General features: G+C 49.3%; 1 protein-coding gene across 1 annotated transcript in view; it reads left to right on the forward strand.

Annotated features, from left to right (window-relative positions):
• The first annotated feature begins 278 nt into the window (after positions 1 to 278).
• Positions 279 to 23,489, forward strand: part of LOC133350917 (NFX1-type zinc finger-containing protein 1-like) — a 35,956-nt gene continuing 12,745 nt past the window's right edge. Inside the window, 6 exon segments of the mRNA XM_061565758.1 lie at positions 279 to 764; positions 16,378 to 16,527; positions 17,178 to 18,882; positions 20,938 to 21,146; positions 22,393 to 22,521; positions 23,194 to 23,339. Of these exon segments, the coding sequence (XP_061421742.1) occupies positions 16,395 to 16,527; positions 17,178 to 18,882; positions 20,938 to 21,146; positions 22,393 to 22,521; positions 23,194 to 23,339 (2,322 nt within the window). The 5' untranslated portion in view covers positions 279 to 764; positions 16,378 to 16,394.

Consider the following 23,489-nt stretch of genomic DNA (forward strand, 5'->3'; position numbering starts at 1 on the left):
TAAACGAAGCAAAGTGCCGACTAAAACCGAGCATCATCTTGTTTTCTCTGATCGTAAAAAAAATAGAGGGGTGAGGGGGTGAGAGGGAGAAAGCGAGAGAAAGAAAGGAGGAGGAGGAAGAGGGGGAGGAGGGGGGAGAGGAGGAGGAGGGAGAGGGAGAGGAGGGGGAGGGAGAGGGGGAGGAGGGGGGGAAGAGGGAGGGGGTGGGAGAGGAGGAGGAGGGAGGGAGGCTCCTCCCAGCCACCCTCTCCACTGCGAGCCCGTGACGTCGTGGGAGCTTTAAATGCCCTCGCCACCGCCTCCGTGACGTCCAGACGAGGCAAAGACACCACCGGCCTTTACGTCGCACAAAGAGGAGGAGGAGGAGAAGAACGAAAGAACCATTATCGTCACATCCTCGTCTATTTGTTGTGTCCCACATCATCATCATCATCGTCGTCGTCGTCGTCACCAACCACGACCATCACCAAATCCAACGACCTCGCGCCGGTGTTGTCGTCTCGTGTTGTCATCCTCTCGGCTGCCTGCTGCTCTGCCCCCCCCCCCCCCCCACACACACAGCTACACACACATACACACACACACACAGCCACACACACACACAGCCACACACCACCTCATCTCTCGTCGTCACTGCCACTTGGAGAAGCAAGCGAGCGAGGGAGGGAGGAAGAGACGTGGAGTGGGGGGGGAGTCACAACAAGCCAGGCCGGGAGGCAGCAGCAGCAGCAAGAGGAGGGAGGGAGGCTCGGGCTGACAGCACTGTAAGTGGCCCCCTCGGGCACACACACACACGTACAGACACACACTGACACACATACACACACACGTACAGACACACACTGACAACACACACATACACACACGTACAGACACGTACAGACACACACTGACACACATACACACACACGTACAGACACACACTGACAACACACACATACACACACACGTACAGACACGTACAGACACACACTGACAACACACACAGAGACACACGTAGACACACACAGACACACACACTGACAACACACACTGACAACACACACACACAGAGACACACGTACAGACACACACACAGAGACACACACACACAGAGACACACACACACACAAAGACACACTGACACACGTACACACACTGACACACGTACACACTGACACACGCACAGAGACAAACAGAGACACACACACAAAGACACACACACACAAAGACACACTGACACACAAAGACACACTGACACATGTACAGAGACACACACACAAAGACACACTGACACACGTGCAGAGACACACACAAAGACACACGCACACAGGCACACACACACATTCACAAAGACACACAAACATACACCGGCACAAAGAAAAAACACGCAAAAACATACACTGGCACACATATACACACACACAAAGACACACTGACACACAAATACACACGGACACACATACACGCGCAGACACATACACACAAACATATACTGACACAAAGACACACACGCATTCACAAAGACATAAACATACACTGGCACACATACACACGCACAGACGCATACACACAGACACACTGACACACACATACATACAAAGACACAGTCACACACAAATACACACTGATACACACGCATACACAAAGACACATACATACAAACACACACAGACGCAGACACACTGACACACAAAGACACATACATACAAACACACAGACGCAGACACAAAGACACATGCATACATACAAACACACAGCCGCATACACAAAGACACACACAAACAAACTGACACATAGAGAGACACGCATACACACAAAGACACACTCACACACATACACAACGACGCATACACACAAACAACAAAGACAAAGATACACTGACACACACAAAGACGCATACACACAAACACAGACATTCATACACACATAGAAATAGACACGTACACAGACAAGCATACACTGACAAAGACACACATACAAAGACACATACTGTGACATACATAGAGTACAAAGACATACACAAAGACACAGACACAAATATTTGTAAAACACACACACACAAAGACGACGTGTACTAACTAGCACAGTACACACAAAGACAAAGGACAGGCACACAAACACCAAGACATCAACAGAGACGCTGCAATCTCACAGTTACCACAGACGCACATTTTTTGTTAACAATAACAACAACATACACGGATGATGGTGAAAGTGCTGTTGGCGAGCACCTATTAAGGGCCTTGCCCACAGCGACACACGACCCCGAACACCGCCTTTGTCTCCCCGTGGCTAATGTCTCTACGTCGAGGATGAGTGTGTGTAAGTCGAGGCTGAGTGTGTGTAACTCGAGGCTGAGTGTGTGTAAGTCGAGGTTGAGTGTGTGTAAGTCGAGGCTGAGTGTGTGTAAGTCGAGGCTGAGTGTGTGTAAGTTGAGGCTGAGTATGTGTAAGTCGAGGCTGAGTGTGTGTAAGTCGAGGCTGAGTGTGTGTGAGTCGAGGCTGAGTGTGTGTAAGTCGAGGCTGAGTGTGTGTAAGTCGAGGGTGAGTTTGTGTAAGTCGAGGCTGAGTGTGTGTAAGTCGAGGCTGAGTGTGTGTAAGTCGAGGGTGAGTTTGTGTAAGTCGAGGCTGAGTGTGTGTAAGTCGAGGCTGAGTGTGTGTAAGTCGAGGCTGAGTGTGTGTAAGTCGAGGTTGAGTCTGTTCGCTCGCCACCGACGTTCGCTCTCCTTGGACCGTGGAATCCAACTCAGGCTGGGCCGGGTTCCTTGTAGCGCAGCACCACCGTCGATTTACCACCAGCGCACATGAACGTAGTATACGCGATATGATAATTGTTTACACCACGAATACTATGCCCCTCGACAGCCTTAACAGACTGTTGGGGCAAGTGGGTTGGGGGTGGATGGTGGCCAGCAACACACCCTTTGTCTCCCCACCCCCCCCAAGTTGGCGATGTTTACACCACTGCCACTAGGTACTCATTTGAGGCTGAGTCGAGCTAGGGGAGGCCCGGGACCGGTTTGGATAATAGTCGGCGGTGTCGACCGTGAGCTGGGATCGAACTGGGGGTGACGGGTTCGTAGCGCAGCGCGCTAACCACTGCGCCACCGCTCCTCAATTGTACACTAAACATGCACTACCTTTAACAGAGTCTTAACTGCTTCGACCACACACAAAGACACGTCTTACGAGAACATGCTATACACATGCATGCAAACATTACAATACAACATTATACACGGGTACACACACACGGTAATACCCATCCATGTATTGCAGACAAACATACACCGAGATTAATTCACGTCCGGTTAGTACATCCTTTGTTTTGACACAAGTAACCCGTACACGTGCCACCACATGTTTCTGTTGTGTATTCGTGTCCGTGTTTGTCCACGTGTGTCAAGCGAGTGTGTGCCGGTGTGTGGTTAGCATGGCACCTCTGCCAATGCTGCCGCTATGTTTCAAATATCTACGCTTGGTGTAGCACTGAATAATACTGTACCGGATTCAATGTCAGATGCAAAGCAATATGTATGCCAAACATGCACACGCGTGCAGCATATACAAGAATCGCACCTCCGGTTAGCACGGTTGGTTATGTACGGTGCGAAAGAAGTTCAACATACATACACAACAACATGACGACACATACCGTACACGAGGACCCAAACAATACACAAATGCCGATGACAGCACAGCTGCTTAAGCACGGAAATAGACACAACACGTGCCATACACACACACACATACGGGGAAGAACACATACTCATACCTGTCAACCCCTTATCACAGACCAATTCAGACCGTATTGGGTCACCCCGTGCCTCTTATAAATCTCAACGTTCATCCAACAAAATCCCATCACAAGAAAGAGAAACGCAAACAAATATACAACACATTGTTTTTGCCCGCATTGAAACGGCTGCATGTCCCTGTAACACGAATACGGGGTGAACCCGTACGGGTGGTTGACACGGCACGTGCACACACGCCAACAGTATACACTGCCGACACGCAGAAGTGACGCGTACTTGACGTCACAGTCTCACCCAACACGTGCACTTGTTGTTGTTGTACACGCGCGAGGAGGCACGTGGGTCCCACCCCACGTGGGTCCACCCCAGTCAACATCGTGTGCCAACGTCGAGCCAACGTTGGCACACGGTTGGACCAACGTTTTTCATGTTTGCAGGGGACACACACGCGCACACACACATACAACATACGTCCACATACAAACATTCACATGGTAACATGCGCACGCATAGGTGCCATTGTGTAAATTACACAGTGGCAGACACACGCACTGGCATGCACACACCGGTAAAGTGACATGACGACGTTACAGCTGTAGAAACTGACGCAACACACACACACGAGGAAGCAGGCGTGTTCATTGTTACACACACACACTTCTGCACGTGAACACCTTGACACATTGAAACACGCGGACACACATACACGGCCACCTACACAAAACACACACACACTGAAAACAGCTCTCCTATACAACAACGCTGCCGCATACACCGACTCGCATGTATGCCACTCACCGTCGACACATACACACGAGCACAAAGACCCATTGCCACACACAATGCAGACTAAGCGCAGCTACTTACACACGTACATGTGCACACACAGCACCCAGATATACGAACAAGGAAACGGCCACGTAGATTCATAGTGTATTGTCTACACACAAATACATGAGCACAAATACTGACACACATACACACCCAAACACACACACACCGATCATAGCCGAGAGGAAGCAGCCGCGTCCATGCAGTAGTAACATATACACGTACATTTATACACACAGAGATACACAGATGTAGTCACAAAGCCACGGACTCCACACACACAAAGAGATCCTGTATATAGCCTGTAACAGTGTCGTGGCAAATACTGTTATCGAACATTTGATGCTGAGTCGACCTAGGGGAGGCCCAGGACCGGTTCAGATATTCGCCACTGATGTTGGCCGTGAGCGGGAGTCGAACCCGGGTGGCCGGGTGCGTAGCTTAGCGCGTTAACCGCTGCACCACCGCTCACCCCGTGTGCCACACACACACCACACGTTTAACACAGATATGCATGAGGAAACAGTCATACTGGCACACACAGTATACCCTCTAGGATGCATATCACCCATAGTCCTCACACTCAGAAAGATAGCCACAGACACACACACACTATGTATCACACACACACTTCCTAATACACACAGACAGCCACATATAACATGCTGGCCACAGACACAGACACACACTATGTATCACACACAGACAGCCACATATAACATGCTGGCCACACACACACACACTATGTATCACACACACACTTCCTAATACACACAGACAGCCACATATAACATGCTGGCCACAGACACACACACACACTATGTATCACACACAGACAGCCACATATAACATGCTGGCCACAGACACAATCTATGTATCACACACAGACAGCCACATATAACATGCTGCCACAGACACACTATGTATCACACACACACACTTCCTAATACACACAGACAGCCACATATAACATGCTGGCCACAGACACACACACACTACGTATCACACACAGACAGCCACATATAACATGCTGCCACACACACACACACACTATGTATCACACACACACTTCCTAATACACACAGACAGCCACATATAACATGCCACAGACTACACACACAAAGAAGCTCTGTATTGTCTTACAGACTGTCATGGGCAAGCGCTGATAGTGAGCACGTATGAATGTGTGTGCGTGCACACGCACGAAAGCACAATCACACACATCACACACACACACATCCATACTCAGAAATGCACACGTTTAGCACATAACCTACGGGGAAGCAAGCACGTAGTGACATACACACATTATACTGTAGATTCTATGGGCCACAGCAGGAACTGGTACCACCTAAGAAAGCAAAAACTTCAATCGTCCCAGTTGATCTATACGGCTAACTCGAGTTTAATGTCCCAATAGCCCCACTAATTCCAAGTGGTTATCACGATTCAATGTTGCTGGTCACGTTCGGAAAGTGGAACCGCTAAAAAGTTGTGCCACCTTTGTGTTGTACTGACAAGTGAAACATCTGGTCTGGGCTCATTGACGAATGCTGGCCACAAATGGGCACATTTACGTCACCCATAATCCCAAAAAAGTCAAAAAACCCCCGTATAGTTTGAACAGACTTTTGGGGCAAGTGCTGTTAGTGAGCACCTATGGAGGCTGGCATGGCACACGAGGGGGTTGGTGGCCAACACCACGCCCGGTCGCCTTTGTCTCCCCAGTGACGATGTTTACACACCGCACCAGGTACTCATTTGAGGCTGAGTTGACCTAGGGGAGGCCTAGGACCGGTTCAGATAATCGTCACTGGTGTTGGCCGTGAGCGGGAATCGAACCCGGGTCGCCAGGTTCGTAGCGCAGCGCGCAAACTGCTACACCACCGCTCCCCATAATACATGCACACTGATACACACACACGCACAACAATAGCCGAATACACAGTCACATACAACCACTAGCCACAGGGAGCATGCACAACAAATAATGGGCACACACTAAGACAAAGAACTATAAATGTTACCCATAGTCCACACACAAACACACTAATAGTCTAAAACTCACAGATGCGCAGGCAGTCACATTACAACCACTGACCACAGGAAGCATGCACCCATACACTGACTAGCCACACATTCACACTGACACACACACACACCATGGCTCCCGTCACCCATAGTCCACACCCCAACAAGCACACGGACTCGCAGATAAGACACACATGCGGAAGTTGCCCAAAAGCTCGATTTTTACATTATTCTGTACCATATCGTCTACCACACTCCTAATGCAAACCTACACATATTCGCACCTCGCATGCGTAGTATATGTACATTAACATGTATCGGAGCCAATTATGAAGTGTTAGTTCGGTTTCCTCATTGCTCCCAGGCCAAGAGTGTAGCGTTGTAACTTTCATAAGCATGTACAGAACACACACTTGCCACCGACGTCAGCTTCATATATACCCACACAAACCAACAGGATGTGTGTGCGTGTGTTTGCTTTCGTAACCCCCTACCAAGACGAGTTAAGGGGATTCCTACCGTGGTGTCATGGTCAGCAAACTGGACTAGCGTTTCAGAAGTCACCGGTTCAACCCCATCTCACGACACGGTATTTGGAACGATGGCACGAATTGAAGTTATTTAAATCCTCCCCACCTCTGTCCACCCACGAGTACAACATGGGCACACCGCAGTCATGCGATTGGCAAGTCAGTCGTGTGTGGTGGGGCAGAGTGTGGGTTATTCTACCCCTTCCAATATGACGGGTTGACCAAGGTACTCTGTGGAGGGGGGGCAGCTCTCTAAAGTTACTCGTGGATGCCCTTCTGCTCGCAGAGGCATGAGCGAACAATTGCAGGGCTCCACATTTACCAATAAAATGTAAGAGCCCTAACCCTTAAGTCCAAAATACTTCTTCCTGTGTACACTGTAGTCCTGTGGGGGTTTAACTTGAACTGTAGCACTGCTGAGGCAGAAACAATTCAAGTTATATTTATCGCGAAAAGGAAATACACATGCTGAAAATAATAACCAACCTATTGGCCAACATGCCTTCAAGGTCAATATTTCTCATTGACATTCGAGCTGCACAACAGTCTTGGGCCAGATTCCCGTTCTTAGCAATCATCACAGAGCCGTAGGCATTCACACAATGCTCATCAGTAACACAGTTGTCATCTGTGACACATGTCATCTGCTGAAACAGCTATTTAGCCAGTCAATCCACTGCTGGATTGAGGCCTCCCCATGCCGTGTCAGTCATGGGTGTCTTTTTTAACATACTTCATCATGATGATCAGCATGGGTTTCGGGGATGATCCAACACAGTTCAGATATCGCTAGCCACTGATGTTAACCGTGGCTGGGAATTGAACTCGTATTGTCAGGTTCACAGCACAATGGCCTAACCACTAACACCACCACAACAACATGTTTGGTACAAAGCTTGTATTAATGACATTAACAGTAACAGTACGTTTGACTGAGTGTAGGTGGATATTTATTCATATTAAGATACACGTATACATGTGTTCATGTATATGGGGTGGTTATAATAGGACATATATCGCGATATCTACCACCAAATACAGCCGGGGGAAAATGCGGCTGGATTTTTTTTTCTACATCCAATGACCCCAAGCTGATAATGACCCAGCAGAAAAACATCCAATTTGTGTTGGTCCTGCATACGTGTGCGCGTGTGCCTCTGTGAACATCATTACGTAACCACTGCATTCCCCCCCCCCCTGTTACTAACACGGGCTGGTGAAAGCGCCATGGTGTGCGTGTGTGTATGTGGTTGAGAATTTAAAATGGTATGTGCTCTATATGTGGGGAATGGTGAGAGAATGAAACGGAGTTATACGCATTTATCTGCGGGGAGTGGCGTCAAATGTTGTGACATTGTGTGAATTATTTATGACAAAATTAGACGTGGGATTTCATTGCAAAAATATTTTACTCTCCCCCTTGCTGGAGCTGCCATGCATTTAATTATTCATTTTCATCGTTTGTACGAGTTGGGCATCGTGAGAAGGAATGTCACATATTATTGTCATTTTAAGCCTCTGATAAAATCACCCAGAATGCACTCGATCTGAACAGATCTTGGGAAGCTAAGCAGTTTGAGCCTGAACAGTTCTCGGATGGGTGACTGCCATGCTAAATCAGGTGTTGTCGGCTACTGCAGGGCTACACGTTTGGCAACGGAGGGCCAACGCAGCAACATCCACTGTTGCACTATACTCTGCTAAAACGTCTATGCTTCTCCGCCTTCACCAACCGACACTGACCATCGTGAAGTGTGGTCAATTAACATCCATGCACACACCGACACCAATCTGCACTGTCCAGCATGGTGACCTGCGGTTAAATAACACCCCGGTGATTCGCACGGCATGAGGGAGGAAACTCATCCAGCAGTGGACTTCCAAAAGAGCTGGACATTTCACATTGTAAGGCACTGCATGGGAGGCACGGTATGAATAATAAATTCTGATGAATTTATTATTAAATTATTGTCCTGCATGTCACAGTCAAAGTAGGTCTCCATCACAACAGGCAGACCATTTAAATGTGGCTATAATCTGGTTACGTGAAGCAAGTAAGATGTACGCATGCACCTCACTTGGTTGGCGTATTTTATTTAACAAGATGGAATGCAAGAATCTAAGCGAGGCATGTGCAATACGCATGACAGCCAACCAAACAATACAAAAAATGATGCGAATGAGAGACATGCGACCTGGCAGGATAAATCGAACGACCCAAATGTCATACCCGACATGATACGTATCGCAACACAGACGACGATAATGAGTTAATGCACCGTATTGTAAAACTAAATAATTTCTCAAAAAACTTTGACCACCCCCATTTTCAGGCACAATGTAGATTGTACTTAATGCACATCGTCACGTGATTAAATGGTATTTCATCAGTGTTGAACTGTGTAGGATCATTGAATAAATGGCTGCCTCAAAATGCAGTACGGCAGTAGTACATTTTTGTATTCCGAACATGACATTACTCTAAATTGAGTAGGCGGCGGTGAGCGGGGGGGACAAAGCTTGCGAGAAAAAAAAACACCATCCACAATCCGTATTTCTTCTTAAGTCTTACGTAAGCCACAGAATGCTGTCATCCTCTGCGCCTGCGAGTCACGTGCAGCTCTTCGCATGCAGAGTTAAATAATATAATCGGTGTTAAATTACGCAAAATATTTTTTTCAAGAACACCATCCTTCATGTATTGCAGCGCACCTCGTCGCCTGTGCACATTCAACACACCGACTGTTGAATGTGTACACGGTGTTGAATCTTGGAACGTGGTGCTCTGGCAATGCCGAATCATTATAATCAAAGCCACCTGAGTCCATCCATTCTGCACTGTGCTCTGGGCTGGCCTTACGTACGCAAAAATTCACATCTGCCAACGTGCAAGGCCCCTTTCACCGATTGCAGATGCGCGTGGCAGTCCTGTCAGGATGTCCCCCGGACAGCTGCTCTTTGTCCGTCCGCTGCTAGACGGGGGCATCCCCATGTCGCGCAGGTTGTGCAGGTCGTGCGTGGCGGTTGTCTGACCATACTTCACCACGCTGGTTAGTGCGGATTGGTGGAGGCGTGGAGCTTCGACACGGGAGAGTAGAAGTACAGGAGCAAAGTAGATTTTTCCACAATTTCCACCGCATATCCCTTGTAAGTATATCGTACTATCAATTCTCTCCTCTGTGTGCCATCTATAATACCTACACATCTGTGGCTATAGCGGTCTGACGGTGCATTGGTTTTAACACCGCGCTCATGAACCTGACTTACCCGAGTGTGACTCCCGGCCACAGCTAACATCAGTGGTGCATGGCATCTAAAGGGGTCCTGAGTGGCCCCACTCCACCAACTTGCGTGATATGGTCACACAACCCCCTTGAGTGACACAGCATCCAGCAGTGGTGTGACAATGCGCCAGCTGATTTACGTTATGGGTTATTTTTGTTTCGTGCAACCACATACCGTGCCGCAGTAGTTTCAGTGTGGTGTTAAGATCTGTTTTCCCACCCTCCCACCTTTGATGACTTGTTCAGCAATCTGCTTTGAAGTCGTCACAGCATGTGCTGCTGCTGCTGATCTACACACACACACGAAATGCAGACAAAGTGAAAAGCCCATTCATTTCGATGTAAACCTACTGATTTTGGTAGGGACAAGTGCTGTTAGCAAGCATCTATCATACACAAGCCTATACATGAATAATTGTGTCCTTAAAAGCTTGACACAACTACACTATCACGGTTCACTAGTCATGTACACTTGGTCAAATACAGGGTTATTTCTTTATACACGTGTGTGTGCCATCACACCCACCCATCTATGCATTGTGAAAAATGGCGTTTTTTTCCACTTTTTAAATGAAAAACCGGTTTGTCAAAATACTTCCTGGGTCAAAGGCAAAACCCCACTTGTTAAAATCATGGAAATATACCAAAGAGTACAAGCTGGGCGAACCAGTTTGTTAAAGTTTTCAATAATAAAGATATATATATATATAAAATTGGGCTTGAGTTCGTGTCGCAGCAAGTCGATAAAAGGTGCATTCGATATTTTCTGCAGGTAGGAAATAAAATATTAAATCGGAAAAAAACTACGGATACATTTACTTTTTGGTTTAAAACTCCGTTGCAAGTAGTGCATTTGCATGGCTGATTAAACAAAGGGTACCAAAGTAAAGGGCGTCAAACATCACTCAAAGTGATCTCAGAAGAGAGTTTTTCGATAAAATAATTAATTTAAAATCCGTAGCCGACTCACGCACATCCTGGTTTGAATTTCACTCCACAATGTACCGCGGCACGGACTCAATTCCCAGTTCCTCATCTCTCGCAACCTTCTCCTGCATGCCCGTGACGACCCAGGGATTTTGAGAGTGGCCTCTGGACAAACGTAGGGTACGGAATTGGGGGTCAAGAGATATGTGGTGCAGTAGTCAGAGGTTCGGTGGTCAAAATCATTTGCTCTAGATTTGAAGCTTTCGTGACTGCAAGGATTCATACTCTTAGTTCTTTCGGTAAAGTCACGTAGGTAAAAAATGAAATTAAAATTAATAAAAATAAATTTTAATTTCATTTTCATTTGCGTCACCCTGCCAACGTGTCACCCCCGTGAGAGTGCCACACACTCCCATGGCTATCAACATAAGGAAGCTTCAACTTATCATAAAGGTAAAGCTAAAGGCGCAGCCCCGCAGTTCCTTAGGACAATGACGGGAGCTCTAGATAAACCCCCCGAGAGAGTGTTTTTTTCCCCTAACCCAGCTTAAATATACGCTGCCAAGCTTGGTGGTGTTCATTCAGACGCTGTCGTTCCGACAGACCTGTTCTTCACCTGAGGACGGCTGCTTGCGTTGTGGCCGAAACGTCGTGAGAATTGTATTTTATTATGTTTTATTTTTATTATTTTATTATTTCCCTTCTACGTGACTTTACCGAAAGAACCAAGAAGAGTGTTTTTGACTAGTCCTCCACGCTGGCTGGATGTCTGAGAAGAGGTTGGAGTTACCCACACTTTACGCCGCTACGTGTTACCTGCCGATCGACTCACTGATTACCCACGTATACTGCTGGACGGACAGAGGCGGAGAGATTCAGGAAACTTGTCCAGCTGAACCGGATTGCCTGTCCGGTGTGCTAACCTTACGCCATAGCAGGAGCTTTTAATAAAATACGCCTACAATTATGACGTGCGAGTCGGATGAACACAGCAATTCGAAGCTGCGCCTTTTTAAATCCTTTATATTAAGTTCACTTGCTTGCTTGCTTGCGCGCTTACGACCGTGCAAATCTTTCAGTCGTTTTTTAACCCACTTCCCGTGATCCAATCGAGCTGACATTTTGCACACAGACTCGTTGTGCGTGACAATTTATTTTCGTGAAAAATTTTTTCCTAAATTTTCAACATTTTAGGAAAAAATAAATTATATTTAATTACCAATTGCTTAATGGTGGCAGGCAATCATCCGACCCATAGGTGGCAGCCATCTCAAGCCAGAGGACGAGAGGACTCTAGCCGCCACGCATATAAAGGATTTATAGTGAAAAACTTTGTTTTTACAGGTTAAATTTTTTTCTCATCCACAGTCGTGCTCTCAATGCTCATGGCCCCTTCAAATTCTACCCTGCAGCTCATCTCAGGCTTCTCAAGCCAATGAATTCAGACATCTTTCACCCAATGCTGTGAGGCTCTTGTGTTTGGTATCACGTGCAGGATTACCAGTTCAAGGAAACATGTCCCCCATTTGACCTTTTGGGTCAAGCAAACAAAATACATTGTGCGACCGTGGAAACCCCCCCCCCACACACAATTATCTGGATAACACACAACAAAACCACGGCCAAAGATACCCCATATAGACATAACAGACTGTCAGGGAAAGTGCTGTTAGCGAGCACTAATGAAGGCCGGCATGGCACACGAGGAAGTGGTTGGTTAACACCGCGCCCGGCTGCCGTTGTCTCCCTCGTGGCTGTGTTTACAAATCGCAATAGGTACTCATTCAATGCCGAGTTGACCTTAGGGAGGCCCAAGACTGGTTCATATAATCATTACTGGTATTGGCCGTGAGCGGGGAATCGAACTCGGGTCGCCGGTCAGCGCAGTGCGCTAGCCGTTACACACAAGTTACTAGACAACACCACCTAGTGTAGCAGACAGATGGGATGTTTGTACCACTCACAGCATGAGCATAACCATCACTTGGGCACCATGAGGCATCCAATCCCTAGCAATCCAAGATTCTCCAGCGCGGAGAGTTAATATCATACAACGGTGCATACAGGACATGATGCAAAGGTCATCAGGGTTTTCTAAACGTATGTAATTATTCTAAAGCCCGTCTGGCCAGACTTTAGTATGATTCCGTCTACAGATTGAAAAGCCTCTAGCTCTAGTGCATCCCGGCAAAAATTCTGTGTTTCAATACAAACTGAAATACACAAAGGTTTTAAAGGTGGTTTCCGTGTTAATTCACACCGAGTTGACGGATGTTTGTATTCCCCCTCCATCGCCACTCGGGTGTTTTACACAAAAAATTGGGGAAGATCCTGCCCACCCATGGCTGTGAAGACTGGGTGTGGGAGTGAGGCTGTCGTCTTGACCAGATGACGAAATCATTTTGTGTTATCAGAACATTCTGTTTTCCTGACACACTGCCAATGGCTGTTGCAAGCAAAGAACATGACACAATAATAAATGGTGCTCTCCTAGATGTAAAAAAAACTGGTTCCGCACTCCTTTCGGGGATAGAAGTCGCCATTCGTCAACTTACGTACAAGGCAGACGGCCTGCACGGCAAAATAATGTTTTAAAACGTCACATTGAGCACTCACAACACATTAGTGGCAAATGGAACACACATGGCCACTTGTTTTGAGGCAAAACTGCTTCGAGGTCATAGGCACCTGCTTCCTTGTCCACACGAGTGGGAGGAGGGAAATAAAATTGTTGTAAATGTTGGCTTGGGGCTGGGATTGAACTTGCGTCATTGGTTTGGGTTGCTTATCGTGGTCACCGCCCCCCCCCCCCCCCCCCCAGTACGCCTGCAGGGGTGGGCGTTGGAAAATAAAAACACACGCGGGGCAAAATGGCAGCCGGCAACACTGGTCACATTGTGCTTTTGGAATGGTTTGATTGAAATGCAGCACACCGCACCTTACGTGTGGTATTCAGACGGACCAAGCAGGTGTTAATGGGTTTATATTGGGTAATTTTAGGAGGACAGAGCAATCTGAAAAACCACGATTGGTCATTCTGTGTCAACCGGCCAAGTGCTAAAGAAGTCCCACAACCTGACCATCTGAGATGTTCTTGAAAAAACGATTCCAGAGATGCAGAGGAAATATGAATGGAACGAAAATTGTCCCTGAAGGAAATGTTTGGCTCAAATGTTCATGAGCCATGGTCAATCCACTGCTGGACGAAGGCCTCCCCAACCCACCGGCCATCCATCCCTCGTGGTCTTGCGATGTTACATTTCCTGAGATATGGCCCTTAAAATGTTGACCCGTAACCTCCAAAATACAAATGGCGACGAAAGTAGCGGTTTTAACATCACAGTTTAAGTGCTTTATAATCAAGATATTCTGAAATGTTACGGTGTAATTGAGGAACACATTTTTGGAGATTTGACAGTAATTCATGTATAAAAGATAAGTCTGGAAATATGTGAAATCGTTAAGGTATAGTAGGTGCATTTCTGTTCTCTCCCTGTGGTACATTTTTAGCGCATTTATTTTGGAAATTATGAGGTAGCTGTAAGACAACATATTTTTAGAAATCTATTTAACATGGGAAAAAGTGTAACTTTTATTATGCTTTTCAAATTGCAAACAATATACAGCAATTTGGCAACATTGAATAATAATTTTCTTATAAATGTGTACAGTAATATAATTTATAAACATGACAGATTTGTTTTATGATACAATTAGTCAGTATGCAAATTTTCAAGGCTCTGGCTTAAAAAATTCTATTTTAAAAATTGCAAATTTAATCTCAAGCGGTGTTTATCCAGGTCAAAGGTTCACATTTGTCAAGGGCCATATCTGGCCCAAAATGTTTCGCGAGGAACTGTCATTTTGGTTTTGTGTTCAAATTTCACAAGAACGTATCTCAGATGTTCTTGAAAAAAAAAATGACAACCAGAATTTATGAGGTGTGGACCGTCCTCTAGTCCAGTTGAAATGGAATGACCCCTTCCCCAATTTAAGTAATTTCCTTAAAACACTCCAACAATCGGTGGCATTTTCCATGATGATCAGCCCATGATTGTGGCTGCTGTGGTTGAGTGGCGGAGTACTGGAAGGTACCATTTTTATAGGGGGTGTTTGCAGTGCCGTTTTTTTCTGAATTGAACTCCTACCCATGTTATTATGGACTGGCAAATTAAAAGCAAGCACCATTACCAATCGTGGCCAAATTGTCAGCATTCACAATCCACATACAATCGGCAATATTGGAAAGACACCACGGTGTTGCATAACCACCCCCAATCACAAACACCGGAGCCTGGGTGGTGTGAGCGGATTATAAACACCTTCCCTCATGCGAAGGACGAGGAAAAGTACAAGAGAAAAAAAAAACTAACCACGCAAATGCTTGCGCGATAGCTGAATTCCCAGTAAATTCCCAGGGACAAATCCACTTTCTCTACAAAAACATGCCTACCATATAATGTCACGTGGCTTTTTTTTTTTATTGGGGCAGTCTCCTATACATAGCTTTGCCTCTGTGCTTGTGAAGTGTTATGCATTTAAACAATGTTTGTTTATCTTCTTGGTTCTTTCGGTAAAGTCACGTAGAAGGGAAATAATAAAATAATAAAAATACAACATAATAAAATAATTCTCACGACGTTTCGGCCACAACGCAAGCAGCCGTGCGTTGTGGCCGAAACGTCGTGAGAATGATTTAATGTTTTATTTGTATTATTTTATTATTTCCCTTCTACGTGACTTTACCGAAAGAACCAAGAAGATGAATCCCTGCAGTCACGAAAGCTTTAAATCGAAATTTAATGTTTGTAAAACATAATAAAATAATTATCACGACGTTTCGGCCACAACGCAAGCAGCCGTGCGTTGTGGCCGAAACGTCGTGAGAATGATTTTATTATGTTTCATTTTTATTATTTTATTACTTCCCTTCTACGTGACTTTACCGAAAGAACCAAGAAGATGAATCGCTGCAGTCACGAAAGCTTTAAATCGAAATTTAATGCTTGTTTATGTCTCTTTCTCTGACTTGCAGGGCCCAGAGGGCCCAAGATGGCCTGGCAAGGACCGACCCGGCCCTGGAGGGGTGGTGGGCGGGCTCGGGGGGGCGGCCGGGGCCACAGGGGCGGCCGGGGCAGGGGGTGGGGGCCACCCACATCGTCCCCCATTGCATCCGACGCGAGCGGTACGTACACCACGGAGGGCAAGGGTGGCCGCCTCTAGAGGTACAAACAAACAAAAAATGGGACATCGCGGGGAGAAGAATTGATAACGATACCAGAGGAGGGAGTGAGAACGACGTGTAAATGTGTTGTCTTGAGCAGTGTATTATTTCAAAACGGACAAAAACAGGTGACTGTTAATGTGTGTACGAATGTTGAACTTCTTTCGCACCGTACGTAGCCAACCGCACTGATCGGAGGTGCGGGGGAAGGACAAAAAACGTAATGTCCCAGGAAGACATTACAGATTTCCCAGGACAGCGACTATCTCAACATGAGGTCGATCATGGGAAAAGCCAGACAGGTGGCACTGGAGGGGCCCCGATGACAATGGCAGATGTAGGGAGTCATTGCAAACGATGAGCAGGAGGAGGGAGGGAGAGAGGAGAGAGTAGGCGGCTCTGACTGATTGCTAAGCTGATCTTTTTTTAGGATTTATTCTCCCCATTCCTCTATTTTTATATCAGCAAGTACTGTTTTATGTCAATATGGGAAGAAAAAAAAACAGAACAGTAATGTTAGAGCCAGCTGCGTATGTAAAAAAAAAATGCCAGAGGAGACCATAGCACAGTTGCCGTGCTTCTGTTTTCTTATCCCTCTTTACATTTCCCAGATAAGTCGTCCGCGTGGCCCTCCCAGTGCTCCCTGTGGGGAGAGGACCAAACGAACGTGGGGCTGGAGCGCGGCTGCCCGGAGAAGCCCTTCGTGATGCAGCCGCCAGCACAGAGGAGATGGTGGCCCGGGGAGAGCGCGAAGACCCGACCGCTCGCGACCACCGACGAGTGGCCGTGCCTCTCCCGCAACAACACGTGCCCCGACCACACACGGAGGCGGCGCGGGGACGGGCCAGGTCGCTACAACGGCAGCGGCAGCAGAAGCAGCCGGGAAGACAGGGATCTGTCGCTCGAGACCCTCGGCAGAGGGACATCCGGGAAGGCCCCACAGAGAGGCCCCAGGTGGCAGGATGACGGCGATGGCGGCGGTGGCGGCGGCGGCGGCGGCGGGAGAACGTGGGGGGGGTCCCCGCGCGACATCAACGACAGGGGGCCCAGGACTTTCCAGGAGCGGGCGATGGGCACGCGGGCCCTGTGGGACCTCCTGGAGAAGGACCAGTCGGAGATCGTGATGCGCCTGGCGTCTCCGATCTGCGGGCTGCGTCCGCTCCTCCAGAAGATGGAGATGCAGAGGGACGTGCTGGTGCTGCTCGTGCAGGTGCTGGCCAAGGCATGCGCCTGCCAGGGCAACCGCAAGAGCCTGCAGCACATGCTGTCCACCGTCAAAGAGTCGCCCTTCTTCCGCAGGGTGCTGCCATTCTTCGTGGTGCAAATGAAACTCGAGAACGCTCCTGAGAAGCTGGGCAAGCTCTCGGCGCAGATCGCGGACATCCTGGTGCTCCTCTCCACCATCATCGGCACGTTCCCGGCGAGCGCGATCGCGGACGTGTCCCTGCTGCTGAGCGCCGTGGAGGGCAGCGTCAACTACCTGAAGCTCTGCGGCGTCGCCCTCGACGCCAAAGCCGAGAAGGCCTACGAGGAGCTGAAGAAGCTCACGGACTTCCTGCTCAACAAGAAGCGCGAGGGCAACCTGCGGTCGGATGCCGCGGCGCTCAGGGGCGACCCGTCGTCGCGCCCGCCGGAGGACTTCCACACGCTGTCCATCTACCCGACGTACGCCGACATTCACGAGAAGGCCGAGCCGTTCATCCGCGCCAACGTTGTCCGCGGCGGCTACCCGGACGTGGCCACGTACCTCGACACGCAGTTCCGGCTTCTGCGCGAGGACTTCCTGAGGCCCCTGCGCGAGGGCATCGCGGAGCTGCTGAGCGTCGCGGGGCGTGAGCAGCAGCAGCAGCAGCAGCGGCGGCGTCGCTACGACGACATCCGCGTGTACCACGACGTGCGGCTCGTGTCGCCGTCCTGCTCCTCGGTGGGCATCATCCACAACGTGAGCTTCGACGTGCGCCCGCTGCGCTCCGTGCGCTGGGACAACTCCAAGAGGCTGCTGTTCGGCTCGCTCGTGTGCCTCTCGCGCGACAACTTCGACAGCATGCTGTTCGCGTCGGTGGCCAACCGCGGCTGCGAGGACCTCCGCCAGGGCCTCGTGAGCCTCTGCTTCAGCAAGGAGAGCCGGCGGGAGCTGCCCGACGTCAAGCCGTCGGACGTCTTCCTCATGGTGGAGACGACGGCGTACTTCGAGGCGTACCGCCACGTGCTGGAGGGCCTGCAGGAGGCCGAGGAGGTCGACTTCCCGTTCCGACGCTACATCGTCGAGTGCCAGAAGGACGTGGAGCCGCCCGACTACCTGGCCACTCTGCCCAGGTGAGGGCGAGGCCTTGGCACGCGGCCACAGTGTGGAACATTCCTCGACACTCGCCAGTTGATCCTCGCCACTTTCTCAGCAGCGTTCAGACGCCTTCTTGTCGCTCCTTCATGGCCGCTAGCAGAGTCGTTGTCGTCGTGAACTTTACACCTCGACCTTGATAGCAGCGCCAATTTAAAGCACGCAACGTATTGATTCTCTCGCACTGGTCGACATTGGAGCTCCCTCCTGTCATTCTTTTTCCCCCCAAGTTGCTCAGTTAAAGAAATACATTTTACCTGCAATATAACCGCAGGGGTGGAGGGGTCGTGCGGCGGTCAGTGCAAATTGCATGTTCCCAGTGACCTGAGTTTGACCATGGCTAACCTCATCGGCGAGCGATATCCGAGCCGGTTCACCAGCCTGCACTGACGAGCATGGTGAAGTATGGTCAAACGCCCACCACAAACAACACGGTATGGAAGAGGCCTTATTCAGCAGTGACTTAACAAAGGGTTATAAATTAATATTACAGGTAGGAACAACAGTTCCACACTGCCCACCAGGGATTATTTGTCTGTCTGTCGTGCATAGCCAAGCCCTCGATTTGTATTTCATAGAGTGCTTCGGGGCGGGCTCAGCCACACGTGACGCGCCGCCCCACGCAGCTTGCGCCGCGTCACACGGATCATACGAATGCGCTGTCCAACCAAGTTCCTACCTGCCCGCACCGAAGGAATGTGTTTAAATGACATTAATGCTCGTGCTTCCTGCTGCTAACTGCTCTATGTAATTGGTCTTTGGGCCTGAGCTCAGCAACTATGATTTATTTTAAAAAATAGAGTTCAAGGAAATGACATCGAACCAATTGGCCAATGTGACCTGATGTCAGACTCATGTCGCCCGGTTGGCTTTGTCAGTTTCAGCTTCACGAGTCTCATCAAAAGTTGTCGTCTGTTGAATCTTGAAGACGACCGCTTGTGTTGCGATCGAAGAGTCATAGTTTTCTGTTATTTTTTGTTATTTTTTTTGAACCTATCTACGTGACTTTACCGAAAGACCCAAGAATAATTGTAGTCTGTTGATCGAATGCCACTGGCTGTCCTGATATTATAGACAGGGGCAAAATACCCAGAACCAATAAACAAACCGCTTAAATCATCACCAGCCAGCCCACAGACTAAAAAGTCATGCACGCAGTTGCACAGTACCCTCACAACCGACTCTCGCACACCACCGTTAGCCAATCTCACATCGTGCTCAGGTGCACACCTGGACTGGCCACACTTCGCCAAACCCTCAATACTTCGCTGCCGCTGCTGCTGCTGCATCGGGATCGTAAAGGTAAAGGTGCAGCCCTGCAACTATTTGCTCATGCCATTGCTGGCAGAAGGGCCTTCACTAACGGGAGCTGAAGAGAGCCCCTCTCGATAGGGTATTTGGCCTATTCTTCCATGATGGCCAGAATCTTGGAAGATGTATGCGTATCCACACATTAGCCTTCCACATGTGACCTGCCAATAGGCTGTGACGTACACCCATCTTTATCACTGGATGGACAGAGGTGCGGGGGATTTTTAGAAAGTTGCCGCATTATTTTAATTACCATGCCAGGAAATCAAACTCGCGACCTCTGGATTGCAATTCCAGTGTCGAAACCATTACACCATTGATTGACCGATACGCGCCCGTATGTGCGATGCATAAAACATTCATTATTGGTGTTGGCAACACTCCCAAATATAGGACCACAGAACTTGGGCAATTTTGTCTTCGGTTCTGGCTGCCTGTGCTACCCCTTGCCTCAAAGTCATTTCGTCTTTGAAAGGGAAAGGAAACTGTGGGCATTACACATTTCAAAATAAAAATTAGAAAGTAGGTGAATACCATAACACTGGGTTGACACGTGGGGCATGCTGGGAAGTTGGGGTCCGGCTGCCACACAGTGCACGAGCGAATGGCGATGTTCACACATTTGCCGAGCCCATTGCGCTCACCATTACACCACGACAGTAGGAACGTGTGAAGTCCCGTTGGCGATGGCTTTGGTTAACGGCGGTTCCCACGATCCTCAGACCAAAGTACGACTTCAGCCCCGCGCTGCACACGGAGCTGCCGGACGACTCGTACCTGCACCTGCTCGAGCCGCGCCCGATGGTGGACGTGGTGGACGCCCGGCAGTGGCCCAGCGCCGACGACCTCCGGCTCGACGAGTCGCAGGCGGAGGCTCTGAGGCTGGCGCTCAGCCGGGAGCTCGCCATCATTCAGGGCCCGCCCGGCACCGGTACTCGCTCGTCTCTCTCTCCGTCGCTCCTCCTTGTGCCGGCATTTCCTTTTCGATCCTTTTCTCTCCTTGCACCCCCTCCACCTGGATATTAAGAAGTAGATTTGAAGCTTTCGTGACTGCAAGGATTCATATTCTTAGGTTTTTTCGGTAAAGTCACGTAGGTAAAAAATTAAAATTAATAAAAGTAAAAGTTTACCTACGTGACTTTACCGAAAAAACCTAAGAATATATTAAGAAGTCCCCGTCTCCTTAGCCTCCTTCCGATCCTCTCTCAAAGTCCACCTTTTCTCCATTGCCCATTCTTCTCTTCCCCTCCCCTCCCCTGCCCTTTTGTGACCCCATAATGCCCTCTGTTATGGTCACTCATTCCTCGACCCTTGCACACCCCTGGCGTCTAGATCACTGTGTTTTTGCGAGTGCTTTTTAAACCGTGTAACGTGCATTGAGCTAAGGTGCTCTTCAAATATAAAATAAGATAGGGACGAGCAAACTGTTGGGGGCAGGTGCTGTTAGTGAGCAACACTATGAAGACCAACACGTCACACAGAGGTGATGTGGCTAGTGGCACACCCGACCACCTTTGTCTTCCCAGTGTCGACATCTACGCACCACACCAGGTACTCAATTAACGATGAGTTGACCTTGGGCGGACCCAGGAATGGTCCAGATATTTGTCACTGATGTTGGCCATCAGCGGGAAGAGAACTCAAATCACCGCGCTCAAGGCGTGTCACGCTAACGACTACATTACTCCTCTCAAATAAGTGGGCACACAAACAAAGACAAAAGATCCGTATAGCCTTTAAGAGACTGGAGGAGCAAGTGCTGTTAACGAGCACCTATGAAGATCGGCACGGCGCACGAGGGGGTGGATGGCCAGAACCACGCCCGACCGCCTTCGTCTCCCTAGTGGCGATGTTTACACACCGCACCAGGTACTCATTTGAGGCCGAGTCGACCTAGGGGAGGCTCAGGACCAGTTCAGATGATCGTCACTGTTGGTGGCCGTGAGCGGGAATCGAACCCGGGTCGCCGGGTTTATAGCGCAGCGTGCCAATCGCTACACAACCGCTCCCCACACGTACACACACACACTAGGGTTGCCACCTCTGCGGGCCCGTGCCGAACACGCTGCGCGCTACTTGACCCGAGCCGTGTCTGAAGGCCGATCTCGCCCAACACCAGAGAGCGCCTCTCCATCGTAGTGCCGCCCCCCGCCAAAGCCCTTCCCGACTCTCTGCAGGTAAAACGTACGTGGGGTTGAAGATTGCTCAGCTGCTGCTCCACAACGCACCCGTGTGGCAGAAGGGCCAGCCCAGCCCCGTCCTCGTGGTGTGCTACACGAACCACGCCCTCGACCAGTTCCTGGAAGGTACGCGCCGGTGGACGGAGGAAAGCGCTCGCCCGTGTGGCTTCGTGCGCGTGTGTGTGAAGCTTGAGACCAGGTGCGAAGAGCCTGTTGACGGAAGTTCGTGCGATGCTTGAGGGAGACTGAAATAATGAATACATTGCAACAGCGCAAAGCTTCTCGTGCAATTCATTTATTAAACGTCACGAACGTAATTTTGCAACTTCGTTTGGTTACGACGACTGCGAAGTGACTTTGTGACCAACTGTTGCTCGAGTTTCCCCCTCCACCTCTCTTCCCTATCTCCGTAAACCATGAAGACGAACGGTGAATTGGGAGTGACGATGTACCACGCCGGTAAATATTACCAGCGTGTACAGATGTAACACTCACAGGCTGCGACTCTGAACGAACCGCTTGCCGTAGCTTAGGCGGCCCGTTGCAGCAGCAACAAGCGGCTACTGTACAGCAGCATGCACGCACGCAGGGCAATAACACCAGCAGCAGCAGAAATCTGTTTTGTGAAGTCCTGTCTGTCATCACCTCCGATTAGGAAGGTTGGCTACGTACAGGTGCAAAAGAAGTTCAACACACACATACACACATACACACATCACAACCACTCGAGACGCAACGTTTGGCACGAGCGAGCGGTCGTAATCGGGCTCCCTCCGCGCTGTCGGGTTTTCCCTGCAGGCATCGCGCGCTTCGAGAAGGACCTCGTCCGCGTGGGCGGCCGCAGCGCCAGCGACGTGATGAAGAAGTTCTCGCTCAAGGAGCTGCGCAACTCGGCCGACTTCCGCCGGAAAATACCCCCGCACCTGCGCACCACCTTCTCCGCGGTACGCGTGACAGCACGGCGGTGATGCGGCCACGCGGGGCAACCGCGCGGCCTGTGTCGGAGACGACGGTGGTGGGCTTAGTGGCGACTCATCGTTCAGAGCTGGAGTGGGGGGTGGGGGGGGGCCAGATCCTACTCGTGAGATGAGCAA

Source organism: Lethenteron reissneri, chromosome 35 (assembly GCF_015708825.2).
Source record: "Lethenteron reissneri isolate LAM-NWPU_2019-01 chromosome 35, ASM1570882v1, whole genome shotgun sequence".
In the NCBI taxonomy this organism is placed as follows: Eukaryota; Metazoa; Chordata; class Hyperoartia; order Petromyzontiformes; family Petromyzontidae; genus Lethenteron; species Lethenteron reissneri.